The 16,925-nt window shown below is 34.8% G+C and overlaps 1 protein-coding gene across 1 annotated transcript; it reads left to right on the forward strand.

Moving 5' to 3' along the window:
- The first annotated feature begins 11,148 nt into the window (after window positions 1-11,148).
- On the forward strand, window positions 11,149-16,294 carry LOC145061939 (disease resistance-like protein DSC1). The gene is made up of 10 exons (XM_079009537.1): window positions 11,149-11,261; window positions 11,857-11,929; window positions 12,024-12,085; window positions 12,213-13,341; window positions 13,431-13,754; window positions 13,835-13,845; window positions 13,918-14,770; window positions 14,859-15,450; window positions 15,564-15,634; window positions 16,247-16,294. The coding sequence occupies exons 1-10, from the start codon at window positions 11,149-11,151 to the stop codon at window positions 16,292-16,294; spliced, it is 3,276 nt and encodes a 1,091-aa protein (XP_078865663.1).
- The last annotated feature ends 631 nt before the right edge of the window (window positions 16,295-16,925 follow it).

Raw genomic sequence — 16,925 nt, forward strand, 5'->3', positions numbered from 1 at the left:
CCAAGGCCGGCCCTTTATTGTATTGAGATTCGGTTATGGTTATTATGTTATTGTTTGATGTGTCTGCATCCTGGTAGCTAGGATGGTACATGCTAGGAGGCCTTGTTAAGGTCAGTTTTCCCGATATACAGAGTGATGCTATGCTAGTGACCGGTTAGGTCGGTAACCCGGTTAGGGTAATGATATGCTATGTGATCTGCTTGTTCGGTTTGTTGACTATGACTGTTATATGAATGTATGTTTTGTGCTCATGGTTGTTTGGACTGGAGATGGGTTGAGGCGGGTCCTGCTTTGTGCTGTAGGCCAAGATACCCAGGGCGGACCGGTTGTTCCGAAGGCCCAGCGAGCGGTCCGGATAGGCTGTAGGCCCCACGAGGGCGGACCAGACGTGCCGAGGCTCGGAGAGTGGACCAGGCCGACTGAAGGCCCGATGCGGGCGGACCAGTCACACTGTAGACTCAGAGAGTGGACCAGGTGGGTTGAAGGCCCGATGCGGGCGGACCAACCCCACTGTAGACTCGAAGGACATGACTAGACCCGGAGGATGGATCCGTTGGACTGAAGGCCCGATACGGCGGACCAGTCACACGGTAGACCCGATATGCATGGTTGTTCTATGTTCTGTTATGTTATGTATGTTTTATATGTTTTGGACCGGAAGGTCGTAGCCTGGAAGGGCGTATACGTGGTTGGTATTTTGGGGGTATCTCACTAAGCTTTCGGGCTTACAGTTGTGGTTTAATGTTTTCAGGTTCTTCAAGAGACTGTGGCAAGGCGAAGGCGCGATCGTACCGCTCCTCATGATTTTGTAGCAATGTGATTCTGGGAATACTCAAATGACTTGTGTTGAAAACCTTTTTGTAAACATTTTAATGAAAGTCAGGTTGTTTTGAAAATTTTAAATTGGTTGTATTTTTCGGATGTTACATTATTGGTTTTAATGTTCTTTTGAGTTTTCATATATTTTATGATTTAGTAAATGTTGAATGGACATTTAAAACGAGCTTAAGTTTTCAAATTTTACATCTAATTTCTATTTTGTGATTTTGCATAAGAGAATAAGACTCTTTTGGATTATCCTTTTGTATTTTCTAGCAATCTTATTCTCTAAAAAATAGCAAAATATAAAGGAGTATGGTAGTGGGTGCTGGTGGTGGTAGTAGGCTAACGCGGACCCAAAAAGTTTTAGTTGGGGTAGAACCAAAAAAATTCTTGATTATATATATATATATATATATATATATATATATATATATATATATATATATATATATATATATATATATATATATATATTACATTTTAAAGTTAACATCTTTGTGTAATCATTTTTTAAAACAATTCATCATTTTTCAATCTTTACAAACATACACGTCACTCGCTAAATCATTGCCCACTTTCATCACTACTACGAAGTACCAACATTCAATTTTCTTATAGAGTAAATTACATGAGTCGTCCCTCGTACAGTGCCAAAAGACACGTTCAGTCCCTATTTTTAAAAATTAACTCGGACCGTCCCTTGTTAGTTTAAAACTTATACGCTTCATCCCTTTGGGCATAAAAAGACTATTTTACCCTTATTTATTTATTTATTATTTTCTTTTGTTTTATATTTATCATTTTTAGATTTAAAAAAAGAAAAAAAACAAAATTGATAATCTCCATCCCCACCCCCACCCCCACCCCCAAATTCTTTCAACCTTCTATTCCTTTTTTTTCACCCACTCTACACAGAAATGCCACCTGCGTCCATTATACCATGATGCTAGGGAAACTCCAAATCAGTGAACCAAAACCAGACCCCAAACTACCATCCCATATCATCATTCTCACCTCTGCCTTAAGAACATCGATGGCCCATCGCCACCTTCCCTGCCCTATTGTCGCCTTCCTTGGTGCTAATGTGGCCTAGGTTTTTCCGATTTACCAGACGTCGTGTGTGTGTGAGTGTGAAATCGAGGATGTGTGTATGGAACTTCCATGGCTGCCATTACCCTCTTATTCCTTATTTGATGTGAAATACAACCAGAAAAAAGCACCTTTTAAGTTTCTTTCTCTGTAACTCGAAACTACTACCAACATACTTGCAACCTCCAAGAAGATCATGGTTCACGGTAGGGTTCAAGGATTGCAAAACCCAGTTCTGGTTTTGCTAAAATCCCGGTTCTGATTTTGTTAAACAATCAAACAGGAAAGAACTAGGGTTTCGAGTTTTTCAATTTAGCATCTAGGTATTGTTTAGTCTGTAGCTAATAATTTGGTGTTATGATTTCCTTTTCTGATATGAGATTTTGCATGTAGCTTAAGTTTTGAATTTGATTTTTGGATTTTGATTTCAGATTCATTTTGGTTTTTGATGGTATAATCTGATTTCATGTGGTGGGGGTTGTTGGAGGTGAAAGGCAGCACCCGGTGGTTGTCGGGGTTGAGAAGAAGACAATGAAGAGAAAAAAAATGAGGTGGTCGTCAGTAATGGTGATAAAAAAGGTTTTTTGGTGGTGGTTTTGCATATCTCAGGTGGTGGTGGGGTGATGTGTTCTTCAACGTATAAATGATTAAAATATTGTTTAATAATCAATAATGATCAGATTTGTCAAAAAAAAATAATTTTTTTTAAAAGGGCATTATAGTCATTCTATGAAGCGTATAAATTCAAACTAATGAGGGACAAAGCATGTAACTTATTCAAACTAATGAGGGACAAAGCATGTAACTTTTTACAATGTAAGGTACGATCCGAGTTAATTTTTAAAAATAAGGACTAAACGTGCCTTTTGGCACCTGCATAAGAGACGATTCGTGTAATTTACTCTTTCTTATAAAAGAATTTCCAAAAAAAATATTAAAGTTTTAAAATTCATAGTTGAATATTTAAACCTAATTTCACCAATAACATAAATAAATAACAAATGAAGAATTAATTGATTAATTTTAGGATTTCAATTTGACTAAGTAAATTAACTAAAGTGTTAAAGATAAAGGTAATACTTTATTTCCAACTAGTGGAAAAAAAAAGCCTAGTTTTTGTGAGGAATGAGCAAATAGGAGAAAATGCCAAGCTTTTGTTATTTATAGTGTGGACTTGTAGTGAACGAGGGGCAGGAGAACTCATTTTTTCTCTTATGTTATTGAAGAATGTCATATGCCTTTTTAGTAATTGATTCACACGTAATGGCCTTAATTGGCTAATTGATTCACATAATGGGCTATTTACTTGGATTTTTTATTTAGCCAATAGTGAGATGTTTAGTTGGATTTGCATTAGGTGCACATTAGATCAAATATATAAAATCCATTTTTTTAACTTTTGAGGAGATATTGAGGAGTAACACTTGCTATCCCTACCAAGTAACTACATCCACCAATGGTGGTGGTGGATGGTATGTGGGATGAGGTTGGGGGTTTACATATAGAGGTTCACATATAACTGAGGAAAAAATGAGACATGACAAAAGAAGGTTAAAAAAGTCTCTTTATAGTTAAACTTAAATGAAAAGTTTAACAGATTTGGTAAAAGTGACAACCAATGAAAGAAATTAAGACCATAAGGATGGATGGTTGTGTGTCGTTTTTTAAATTTGTCCTCAAAGTGAAACTTTCACTAAACGTCAAGGACCAATGTGTAATTTAGTCTTCCATTCCAGAAAAAAAAATAAGGAAATTCAAAAGAAATTCAAAAAAAGCAAAACCTGTTATGAAATATTAGTTTGTGAATGACCATTGGATTCTCCATTTCTCCCATAACTCTCCATCATTATTTAGCATTAGTAACAACCATTTCAATGTGTTTTATGAATGTAATAATACACCATCATAATGTGCATTCATATTGTAGCTCATCTTTCATCTTATTTGGATAGTATAAATAGTGAGCCATATGTATTAGGCACTATATGAATTCATCACAAGTATTGGAATAAAAGTTCTCTCTACTCTCATATCTTTCTTTACTCTATAATTTATATTGTTATTTGATCATATTTTATAACACGTTATCAGCACGACTCTACCATAGAGCTCTAACTCCTTATTGTTCTTGTAATTTTCAAGTATGTATTTTTTATAATTTTACATGTACAATGCTTACAACTTATTTTATGGAATTTCTTAACTAACAATTCCTTAACATATAAGTCTTTATTTTGATTTCTATTTTCATTATGGAAAACAATGCTAGAGAAAACTTTCTCTAGTTTTCATAGTACTAACATGCTCCTGCAGTAGCAATATCATGAGAAAGGTTTAAAATAAATATGAATTAATCTTAAGTCTACTTGTGTCTAAACAAGACAATGAGTTATTGATGAAAAATCACCAATTAATCGTGACCGGTTCTAGTGCATTCCCTGAAGTGAATGCAACATCATATAATCATAATAGTCATGGGTCTAACCGAGGTCATGGAGGTTATCATAATCATCATAAAAATAACAATATTACAAGTAACCACCAGAAGTTGGAAAATAGCAAAAACCCACATCCTAATGATAAAAGTGGTCAAGGCAAAAAAAAAAAAAAGTTGAAAATGTTTATCACTAATGTGGAATGACCGATCATTAGTCTTGTACATACCACTTACCAAAGCATTTTGTTGATCTTTATCAAGATTCTCTAAAATATAAAGAAAAATATCGAAACAAATTTTATTCAAAGTGATATCCATCAAGATCAACCAGAAATGACACATTTGGATGTTGTCGATTTTCTTATCTACCCCGAAGGGACAAGTGGTGATATGGATGGTGATTGATCAGAATAAATGTATTATGTTTTTATGTCATATTCGTTTCATGAGAAATGATGTCATCACAATTTTTATGTCATATTCGTTTCATGAGAAATGATGTCGTCACAATCTTCCTAAATTAATATAATATGAATTTATTTCTTTAAGTCGAATGTTTCTTATGTTTTATTTATTTATTGAAAAGAAACATGGATATTCCCAAAAGAAATAATGATGATATATTTCTTGCAGACAATGCAAGAAAATATTAATATAATAACAGGTAATCAAAAAATGATTGAAGGCTCCGGAAGAGCGAATATAATATTACAACAAGGGACACTAATTACAAATTAGTGATGCATTATTTTCGTCTAAATCACCAAGATTGAAGGCTCCGGAAGAGCGAATATAGTACTACCACAAGTGACAATAATTACAATTGGTGATGCATTATTTTCATTAAAATCATCAAGAAATTTATTAAGTTTTACGGATATTCGGTCCAACGGATATCATGTTGAAACAACCAATGATGGTGATGAAGAGTATCTCAATATTATGAAAATGATATCGGGTAAGAAAAGTCTTTTGGAAAAATTACCCGTATTGTCCTCCGGATTGTATTATACAAATATTAGAATGATTGAATCTCATGCTATTGAAAATAAAAGGTATGATAACATCTACAAAGTTTGGCATGACCGGTTGGGCCATCCCGGATCAGTTATGATGCGCAAAATAATTGAAAGTTCAAGTGGACATTCCTTGAAAAACCAGAAGATTTTTCAAGCTAATGAATTGTCTTGTGTTGCATGTTCTCAAGGAAAATTAATTTCCCATCCATCATTGAATAAAGTTGGGTATGAAAGTCCTAGTTTTTTAGAAAGAATTCAAGGGGATATATGTGGACCAATTCATCCACCATGTGGACCATTTAGATATTTTATGGTCTTAATTGACGCGTCAACTAGATGGTCACATGTGTGCTTATTATCTAGCCGTAATCTCGCTTTCGCAAGATTACTAGCACAAATAATCTGCCTAAGGGCACATTTTCCCGATTACCCAATTAAGAAAATTCGACTTGACAATGCTGGGGAATTTACATCACAAGCTTTTAATGACTATTGCATGTCGATTGGGAAAATTATTGAACATCATGTTGCATATGTTCATACACAAAATGGTTTAGCTGAGTCGTTAATCAAACACTTTTAATTAATTGCAAGACCATTACTAATGCATTCTAAATTTCCTATATTGACATGGGACATGCAATTTTACATGCAACATCACTTATATGCATAATGACAACTAGTTATCATGAGTTCTCCCCTATTCAACTGGTTTGCAATTAGTAACCAATTATTTACCATCCAAGGATGTTTAGATGTATAATATATGTACCCATTTCTCCACCTCACTTCACAAAAATGGGTCCTCAAGAAGAATGAAAATTTATGTTGGATATGAATCTCCATCTATAGTAAAATATTTAAAATCATCAATCGGAGATTTATTTATAGCTATATTTGATGATTATTATTTTGATAAATCATATTTTCCAACATTAGGGGAGAAATAAAGAAGCTGGAAAATAAAATCTCTTGAAAGGAATTGTCACTTTCAGTTTTAGATCCCCGTTCAAGTCAATGTGAACTTGAAATAAAAAAGATAATTCATTTACAAAATGTAGCAAATCAATTGCCAGAAGCATTTACTGACCCTAAGTGGGTAACAAAGTTTCATGTACCAGTTATACTTACTCAAGTTAGAATTGATATTCCAGAAGAAAAAAAATACAACTACAAATGAATCAAAGGCACGCCTGAAGCGTGGAAGACCAACTGGTTCCAAAGATAAAAATCATCGAAATGAAATGAAGCAAATATAATTGATGGTCCAAAAGAGAAAACAGAGTCTTTTGAAAAGATTAATGAAGCTCCAGAAGAGCCCAATGACATAACAAAAGAAACTGAGGTACCTGAAAAAATGAAAATGACGAGATCTCAATAAATTATGGCATGGCAAGAATAAGATGGAACCGAAATAAGATAGATGTCGACGATAATTTTTCATATCATGTTCCGCACGCGATTATAAAGAAAATGAGGATCTTGAACCTAAATCTATTGAGTATTGTATGAATAGAAAATATTGGCCAAAATCGAAAGATGAAATAAATAAAGAGCTTAATTCTATTACTCAACGAAAAGTTTTTGGACCTGTAGTCCGTACACCAAACAGAGTAAGAACAATGGGACACGAATGGGTATTTGTGCGCAAAAGAAATGAGAAAAATGAGGTTGTGAGATATAAAGCAATATTTGTTGCACAAGGTTTTACCCAAAATCCCAAAATTGATTATGAAGAAACATACTCTCTTGTGATTGATGCAGTTACATTCCGTTATCTAATAAGTCTGGCAACACATGAAAAATTGGAGATGCGTCTAATGGATGTAGTTACCGCCTATTTATATGGTTCACTTGAGAATGATATTTATATGAAAATCCCAGAAGGGTTTAAGGTGCCAGAAGCACAAACTCCTAATTCTCGTGACGTATATTCGGTAAAATTAAATAAATCTTTGTATGGATTGAAACAATCTGCTTGTATGTGGTTCAATTGTTTAAGTACATTTCTTTTAAAAGAGGGCTATAAAAATGATCCATTAAGCCCATGTGTATTCATAAAAAGATCCGGATCAGAATTTGTGATAATTGTTGTTTACGTAGATGATTTGAACATAATTGGAACTTCTGGAGAATTGGAAAATGCCACTTCTTGTTTGAAAGAAAAATTTGAAATGAAAGATCTTGGTAAAACGAAATTTTGTTTGGGTCTTCAAATTGAGCACACCAAAAATGGAGTTTTTGTACATCAATCTAGTTATCTAGAAAAGGTGCTTAAAAAGTTTTATATGGATAACTCACATCCATTGAGTACCCCGATGGTAGTAAGGCATTTAGATGCCAAAAAGAACCAGTTTCGGCCTTGTGAAAAACATGAAAAACTTCTTGGTCCCGAAGTACCATATCTTAGTGCTATTGGTGCACTAATGTATCTTGCTAATAATACGAGACCTGGTATATCTTTTGCTGTAAACTTATTAGCAAGATATAGTTCTTGCACAACAAGAAGACATTGGAATGGAGTCAAACATATTCTTCGATATCTTCGAGATGCTGGATATTTGTCTGATCCACACAAAGCTCGATCCCAAACAGAGATTATAGCAATTCATGAGGCAAGCCGTGAATGTATTTGGTTAAGAAATTTAACTCATCACATTCGTGAGAGTTGTGGTCTAACTTCTAACAGGGAAGCTCCAACCATACTATATGAAGATAATGCGGCTTGTATAGCCCAATTCAAGGAAGGTTTTATCAAAGGAGACAGAACCAAACATATTTCACCAAAGTTTTTTTTTACTCATGATCTTCAAAAAGAGCGTGGCATCAACATCCAGAAAATTCAATCAAGTAACAACTTGGCAGATTTGTTCACTAAAGTGTTCCCTACATCCAAATTTGAAAACATGGTACGAAATTTTGGAATGCGACGCTTTAAGGAAATTAAGTGATGTGATGATCAGGGGGAGTTGGAAACATATTGTACTCTTTTCCTTAGCTATGTTTTTCCCACTAGGTTTTCTTAGCAAGGTTTTTAACGAGGCAATTGTTCCAAATATCTATTATTAATCATGTACTCTTTTTCCTTAATAAATGGTTTTTCCCATGAGGTTTTACCTATTAAGGTTTTAACGAGGCATGATACAATCGTCATTCAAGGGGGAGTGTTATGAAATATTAGTTTGTGAATGACCATTGGATTCTCCATTTCTCCCATAACTCTCCATCATTATTTAGCATTAGTAACAACCATTTCAATGTGTTTTATGAATGTAATAATACACCATCATAATGTGCATTCATATTGTAGCTCATCTTTCATCTTATTTGGATAGTATAAATAGTGAGCCATATGTATTAGGCACTATATGAATTCATCACAAGTATTGGAATAAAAGTTCTCTCTACTCTCATATCTTTCTTTACTCTATAATTTATATTGTTATTTGATCATATTTTATAACAAACCGTGTTTCTTTTTTCTTTTTTGGAAAGAACCCATGAAAGCCTCCGATCCCAAAGCGTAAGAAAACACCAAATTTCGTTGTTTATTTATTGTCTCTCGCCCTCTCCCTTCCTTTCATAGTGGACTCCCTGCTGACTTACTGCTCATCTTTCTTGGTCGTTGTCTCTGTTCATTTTTCCTCTGTTATCGCCGCTTCAGGTTTTTATAAACTCTGCTCATCCTTACAGGTTAGTTTTGCTTGTGTAAGAATTTCACGTATCAATCACAGATCATTTGACTTTTCATAAACAGGTGATTAATTTTTTGTTTATTTCTGATATATTTTTTCTTAGTTTATATATCAGTTACAGTCCAGCACGTTCTTACTTGAAGTCCAGAATGACGAACAAAACTTTGAGCACGCAGACTGGGAAATTCTCGGATTCTTGAAAATTGCCTCCTTAATCACTTTATATTTTGAATTGATAAACACCATTTTTACATTTGATTCTTTTTTGAATGATGGTATCTGTTCCTTAATCGTAAGCTAAACACTCAAAACCAACAAGCTTCAATATTCGATTGTCATAATTCTAGATTGCCTGCTGATGTTTCCTTTGTACAAAACTTGGGGTTCTGTCAAACCCAGATTGTAAGACATCCGGGTGTTATTCTACTTGAATCAGATCCTGAACCAAATAAGCAATGATCTCTCTGTTTGAAAATAAGTTGGATTAGGTTTATGCTTCAGTTTTCACTTCCATAAGTTCTACTTCTCATACAGAAAACAGTCTTCTAATTCTACGTTTTGAAACTTCAAATTTCTTGGTTAATTAGTGGTCAAGTGATAATGCTTCAGTTTTCACTTCCAAGGATGGCATCAGAGCTTCTCCATTTGTAAGGGTATAGTATCTTGATTCTTCTCAACATGGTTGTCTGAGCTAGTTGTTTGAGGAGAACCCTGAGAAGAATTTGAAAATCCCACAGCCGCTGACCTGGCAATCATTTCTTCATTCTTATCTTGAAATGGAGATGGAATAGCTTGGAGGAAATGTAAATCCCAAAGTCTTGAGTTCAGAATCCCAGGAAATACCTGTTTGTTGTAGGGTTCTGTTGTAGTCTCTGACCTTTTTGCCCTCAAACAACTAACCCTTCATGTAGTTCGCCTCCTAGGATAGCTGAAACAGCCTCCATAACAGTCCTCTATGGAAAAAAGAAATGAAGTCCCAAAAATTGTATAAATGAAAACCTTATAGTTGATGCTAAACTTCACTGGAAAAGAAACATTATGAAAGAATTTTCACACCATAATGCAAATGAGTTACATGAGAGAGGAAAATTACCATGACAATCTCCATTGCTACTCTTCTCATGAAACAAAGGAGTCTCTGTTTGACACCTGTCTTGGCTGTATATCTGTTTTCTATTTTTGGTAAAGTGGCTTTGTTTTACCTACTAAAAGAACCAACAAAATAATATAGTTACACAGAGGGCTGCATGATCTAACTTTTAGGCTGCATTTGTCAAGCTAGATATACTTTCAAGGGCATTTCAGTTATGAGGATCAGGAGGGTACTTTCGTCTTTTTCATAGATGAGAGACCGAGAGATCAAAATTTTCAATTTAAATAACTCACATGGCAATATAATATTATTTTACATCAATACTTTGCTGTTAGCAGATGAAATTTGAGTTGCATATTAATCAATAATTTGCTAGTATGCAGAGGCATTTTCTATGGGTCCTGAGACATTAAAGAACAAGTGAAGAAAGCCGGTGAAACCAACTTTCATAACTAATAACATCTGTGGAGGAGTTTGAGAGCTTACTGAGAAGCGTGAAGGGTCATCAACCTGTAATTTGTTATGGTGGTTCTATCTGATCTTCCAGAAGGTTCTTCAGCCCATGTTCCTACTTCATCAGCCCATGTTCCTACTTCATCAACTCATGGTCATAACTCATCAGCTCATAATCATAGATATGATGTATTTTTAAGTTTTAGAGGTGTTGACACTCGTCATAGTTTCACTGATCACCTTCATAAGGCCCTCATTCATGCCAATATCAATACCTTCTTGGATGATGAAGAGATTGAAACTGGGGAAGATCTGAAACCGGAATTGGAGAGTGCGATTAAGGCATCTCGGGCTTCTATTATCATCTTGTCCAAGAATTATGCTTCTTCAACATGGTGTCTGGATGAATTGGTGTTGATCCTTGAGCAGCGTATGACATCCAACCATATTGTTATCCCAATATTTTATCATGTGGAACCCACACATGTTAGGAAGCAACAAAGTAGTTTTGGAGATGCAATGGCTTAGCATAAACAGACAATGGATGCAGAGACAAATGCAAATAAAAGAAGTCAATGGGCTCAAAAGATGGACCGATGGAACAAAGCGCTTACACAAGTTGCTGATTTAAAAGGGAATGTCGTAAATGGCAGGTAACCACTTTCTTACCCTTATTCATCTCCCTATGCATTTCAATAAGTTTTTCTGAGTCATTAAATAGACATATATCTGATGTATTAGGATATATAGAAGATGAACATAATTGAAAATAAGTTCTCAAATATGTGATCTCATAAACCAGTTCATATAGATAGGTTAGCCATTCTGATAATTTTTAAATGTTATGCATTTTGTATTTTATCATAAGTTAGTGCATTTTAATGAACCTTCTCCATGATTTTTACATTTCTTTTTATTTAAAAACCAAAGTTTGATGGGTTTGCTATGTGTCTACTATTACTTATACCATACTACCTTCAAATCATAACAGCTTTTATAATAAGTAGCTGCTTTTAGTTGTATTTAGTAAAAGATAATCTATAACTATTTCATGGCATTTGTTCAAAACTTCAAATACATGTAAAACCACATCGATTGTTAAGCTTGACGGTCTTGTAGAAACATAGTGAAGTTTGGTGGCCTGTTAGTGAAATCGTGTATTTCGTTGGTTGCTTTGTCTTTATCATAAGCAAATATTTATGACCTTATTCATTAGTGAAATATTGTATTTCATGGCATTTTGCTCAGATTGATGCAAACAGTGGCGGACCTTAGTGGTGCCCCAAGGGTCCCGGGCCATGCTCTGACGCCGGCACGTAGTGTAAAAAAAATTTAATGTTTTTTTCTATTGGGTGCACCAGTTTAAAACACGAGTGACACTATTAATATAGATTTATTTGGAACTTTTATTTTAGTGTCACCCCTACGAAAATGTTCTGCGTCCGCCACTGGATGCAAACCACAATGTGGTTTTGATGTGAGAACTCGATTAATAATAACTATAATATAATCTTAGTTTGGATCTTTGAATAAATTAAATCTCCCAGTCTGGTTCATTAGTTTTGTAGATTGTGTTTTGTAGTTCTTATATAATCAAGTTTCAGGTTAGAGACGGAGTTTATTGAAGAAATTGTGAAGGACATCCACCATAGATTACATGTGCCCTTAAGGAGCGTTCGATCACAACTTATTGGGATGAAGTATCATATTAACTTTGTAACTTCATGGTTGAAAGATAGATCCTCACATACAACAGACATACTTACTATTTATGGTATAGGTGGGATCGGGAAGACATCTTTAGCTAAACATGTCTATGGGCTATATTCTCATGAATTCCACACAAGTAGCTATATTGAAGATATCACTAGAAAATGCAATGGGAAGTTTAATGGGTTGCTTGATTTACAAAAACAACTTTGCAATGACATTTCAAAAACAAGTTCAATTTTAATTCATGATGTTTCAGTATACACCGCAAAGATAGAGAATGCACTAGCCCTTAAAAAGGTGTTTCTAGTTCTTGATGATATCAGTACTCTTGTTCAGTTGGATGCATTACTTGGAAGCAAAGGCATTCATCCTGGAAGCAAAGTTATAATTACAACAAAGGACAGTTGGTTGACTGAGAGTTGTTCTTTATTTAAAATAAACATTAAACCCAAGCATGAAAGGCATTTGCTTCGAGGCTTAAATGATTTTGCATCACAACAACTTTTGTGTTCCCATGCATTCATGTGCAACCAACCCAAGGCGGGATATAAAGAGGTGTCTGATAAGCTTGTTAAGTATTGTGAAGGACATCCATTGGCTCTTGAAGTTTTGGGAAAGTCTTTGCATAATCGTGATGTAGGTTATTGGGAAGGGTGCATCGAAGGGTTAAAGAAAGAAATTAGTTCCCCTATAAATAAGGTCTTGAAAATGAGCTTTGACTCCTTGACATCCAAAAACGATAAGGAGTTGTTTAAACATATTGCTTGTTTTTTTGTTGGAATAGAAAGAGATTTTACCGAAACAATATTAGAGGCATGTGATATAAACACAAGATCTGGGATCACGAATCTCATTGACAGATGTCTTCTTAGTATAGGACGAAATAATGAATTGAAGATGCATCAGTTGGTTCAGGAGATGGGAAGATTTGAAGTACATCAAGAATCACTTGACAAGCCATGGAAGCGAAGTCGATTATGGTGTCATAAGGAGTCATTCAAAGTGTTGAGACAAAAAAAGGTAAGAGGCCATGCATGCTTATAGTAATGTGTATGCTCATGATATTTTGTATTGCCTAATTTATGTATTTGCATTATGTTTCTTACTAGGGTAAGGGAAATCTTCTAGGCCTTACCCTTGACATGCGCATACTTAAGAAAGAGAAGTTTGGTGTATTATGTGAGCTAAAAACAGATGCATTAAGTAACATGGATAATTTGATGCTACTACAACTCAATTATGTGCATATGAATGGGTCTTATGCGAACTTTCCAGAGGAATTAAGAGGCTTGTGTATGCATGGATTTCATTTAAAGTCTATACCTTTAGACTTACCAATGATGAATTTGGTTGCTCTTGACATGTCATATGGTAATATTGAATCATTTGTCGGTTGTTATAATGATTCACAACGGCTTGAGAAGAGGCAAAAGGTAACTTATCTTCATTTATTGTTCATCCATATTGAGTTGATGGAGTTCTTTACTGTTCTAAATTATTTGCATTTTTGTAGTTGGATGGATCGTGCTTAAAAGAGAAAAAGTTGCTTGGATCATTGAAGATTCTTAATTTAAGTTTCTGTAAATAACTCTGTAGTCTTGGTGATTTTGACCAATTCCCAGTACTTGAGTGGTTAATAGTTAGAAATTGCATTAGTTTGGTTGAGGTTTGTGAATCAATCGAACAATGTGTTGAACTTGTCTTCATCGATTTGAGCTACTGCAAGAAGCTTGAAAAACTTCCAAGAAACATAGGCATGTTGAAGAATGTTAAAACAATGTTGCTAGATGGTTGTAGTCTCGGTGAATCTGGAATCCAGAATAGGGGTATGGATTCACTCGGTGAATTCGGAATCCAGAATAGGGGTATGGATTCATTGGAACTGTGCGAGGCTAACAACATTGAAATAAATACAAGAACCTCTTCCTCAGCCTTTGTGGGTGCTATACCAAGTGATTTGAAGTTGTTTTCAGTTTGTTTACCGAGGTCTTTAGTAAGTTTGTCACTCGCAAATAGTAATTTGTCCACTAAATCCTTTCCTATGGACTTGAGTTGCCTATCCAAGTTAAAGGAGTTATATTTAGATGGGAATCCTATAAATTCCATGCCCAGTTGTGTGAGAACCCTTCCTAGGCTTGAGATACTTAGTATGGAGAATTGTAAAAACTTAAAGTCGGTTGAACATCCTCCACGTACACTAAGCAGGTTGCTCTTTTCTGTTCAAGTGTATCCTTCAGGCAAAGTCGTATTTGACCCAGAGATGTCCCCACTAGAGTTATCATCAATCTGGGTGGATTCTTCTTGTTTGCCATATGAATTTGAAGGCATTGTGAAAATCCAACCAATGGTATGTGTTAGAGAAAAGGTATTACGTAACTTGGGTTGGAGTAATTTAGACTTCCTTAATCAAAGGCACTTGGGAGCTAATTCTCGGGAATCTAAAACCCAGGTTTTTTTTAGTTAATTTTTTTTGTCTCTATGTGAATATGTATAATATGCTTCTTATGCTGATTAATTAAGGTGATTGTATTTGGCAGATGATGTTTTATGAATTTGGAATATTCAGCATAATGTATGAGGCCGAGGAGATGCCGATTTGGTTTAGGCTTAGAAGCGTGGGGCCATCAATATCATTTACCATTCCATCATCATCATCTCTAAACAACCCCCTTACAGGACTCAACTTCTGCTTTCGGCAGACAATTCCTGCAAATGTATTTCATGGTCGTTTCCACGGTAGCCCGGTGATCACAATTAGTAATATAACAAAGAACTGCATGTGGCTATACGAACGTCACTTTGAAAGAGAAATTGAAGGTCAATGGGTGTGGTTAAGTCATTGGATGTTTGGGATGAATGAGATGGAAGCTGGTGACCACATTACTGTTACTGTTAAAGAGCCAGATGAACATGTAAAGGAGTGTGGGGTGAGTCTTGTGTATGATGATGATGAAGAAGATGTGTTGGGTTATTACAAGTCATGGAATCACATAATTGGTGGAGATCTCTCCCCTTTTCAAACAACAACAGGGCAATACATCTTATATAAACACCGATTTTTTTTCCATTCCCAACGAACATTGTATCGAGAACATCGTAAATTCATTCCAAACGAACCCATCTTTCAAGGTAATGTGACTTTTGTTAAATATATTTTATTGTCATCATAAATTCGTTCCAAACAGCCCCGACTTTCAATTGGATTGTTTGTGAATAATGATTAACTTTTTATCTCTTTTCAGCACCAAAGAGAAAGGGTTGGTTCAGAGCTTTATCCCCAAGGAATCCTGGCATAATTGGTCGTGCAAATGAGGTATACCTTTTGACACCCAAACTTTTCACTCTTCATGTGAACAAAAGGCATACACAACCAAATATTAGGAATCAAAGTTCTGGATTGGTTTAGGATGTAATAAAATAAAAGGAGTTATAACCTTGGAATGAACGTTTGAAAATGCCAACATTAAAATTTTGAATCATTTTCTGTTCATACCATGTCAAGACACAATGGGTCAAAATCTAGGATCAAATTCTCACCATTCCCTGTACTTGATATGCAGTTGAGTCCAATTCATAGATTCATCATGTTCAGTAGATGTTGTTCTTTGGCAAATTCTATGTTAATAACAAACTATTCCACTTTGGAAAACAATATGAAATTGTTTAAGCATATTACTTGATTTTAAGGAATGTTATTGGTAGATGCTTTCTTAGGATAGGGCCAAGCAACATGTTGAGAATGCATAAATTGCTTCAAGACTTTGGAAGAGATGTATCACTAGGAGTCATTAATTCTGTTGAATCAAGAAAATGTAACATAATATATATGCTTCCAAGTAACTATCTGTTTTCGTAGCATTTTGTAATGTATCTTGTATAGTATATAACTTATAAATTTTTTTTCTTACTTTTCCTTTCTATGTAGGGTAAGGGGGAATCTTCATGGTCTCATCCTTCAGATGAAAAGAATTGAGAAGGAGATGCTACTTCCTCATAATTTGAACCGAAATCTTGGTCTCAGTCATTGCCTTATCAACAATGTCAATCGTGTGTATGAACTCAAAATCTCTAATCCTTGATAGGATTTTATAATTTATTTGGGTACTATGTAAAAGTCGCTTGCTGCACCTTAATATTTTAAGACTCCGATTCTGTAAGATGAGAATTCTCGTATTATTTGTTTTTTTAGAAGAAATACTTTTAGGTCTCCCCTTTTTCTTCACATCACGAGACAGGACATATTAATTTATACATCTTCTCTTTACTATCCTCTGTATATTTATTGTTACTATTTGTTGTTGCCAAAAGAATATAATATTCTCATTTATTTTCATTAGCTCATCTTGATATCATATCAAGTTATCAGTAGTATTTTTTCAACAAAGTTAGACTCCACAATCTGGTCATTTGAGGCTGAAAATAAATCATCTGCATCAATTTATCTGTGGTCTTTATGCACCACTCTCATTTCGTGTTTTTTTCCCATGTCCTCATTGTCCTTAACAGCTTTAACATCACATAACCCCGTGCCTGATTCCACCTCGTTTGAGCTAAAAAAATCTGTTCATCTCCTTACCAACAATTTGTGATTACCATTTAAGTCA

The sequence above is a fragment of the Lactuca serriola genome, chromosome 1 (assembly GCF_051521515.1).
Source record: "Lactuca serriola cultivar US96UC23 chromosome 1, Lser_US96UC23_V15, whole genome shotgun sequence".
Classification (NCBI taxonomy): Eukaryota; Viridiplantae; Streptophyta; class Magnoliopsida; order Asterales; family Asteraceae; genus Lactuca; species Lactuca serriola.

Bases quoted from the DNA above. Each gene is read 5' to 3' on its own strand.
- LOC145061939 (XM_079009537.1), top strand. From the start codon at position 11,149: ATGGATGCAGAGACAAATGCAAATAAAAGAAGTCAATGGGCTCAAAAG. The intron at 11,262-11,856 runs GTAACCACTTTC...CATTTTGCTCAG, and splicing joins GGGAATGTCGTAAATGGCAG to ATTGATGCAAACAGTGGCGG. The intron at 13,342-13,430 runs GTAAGAGGCCAT...GTTTCTTACTAG, and splicing joins AAGTGTTGAGACAAAAAAAG to GGTAAGGGAAATCTTCTAGG.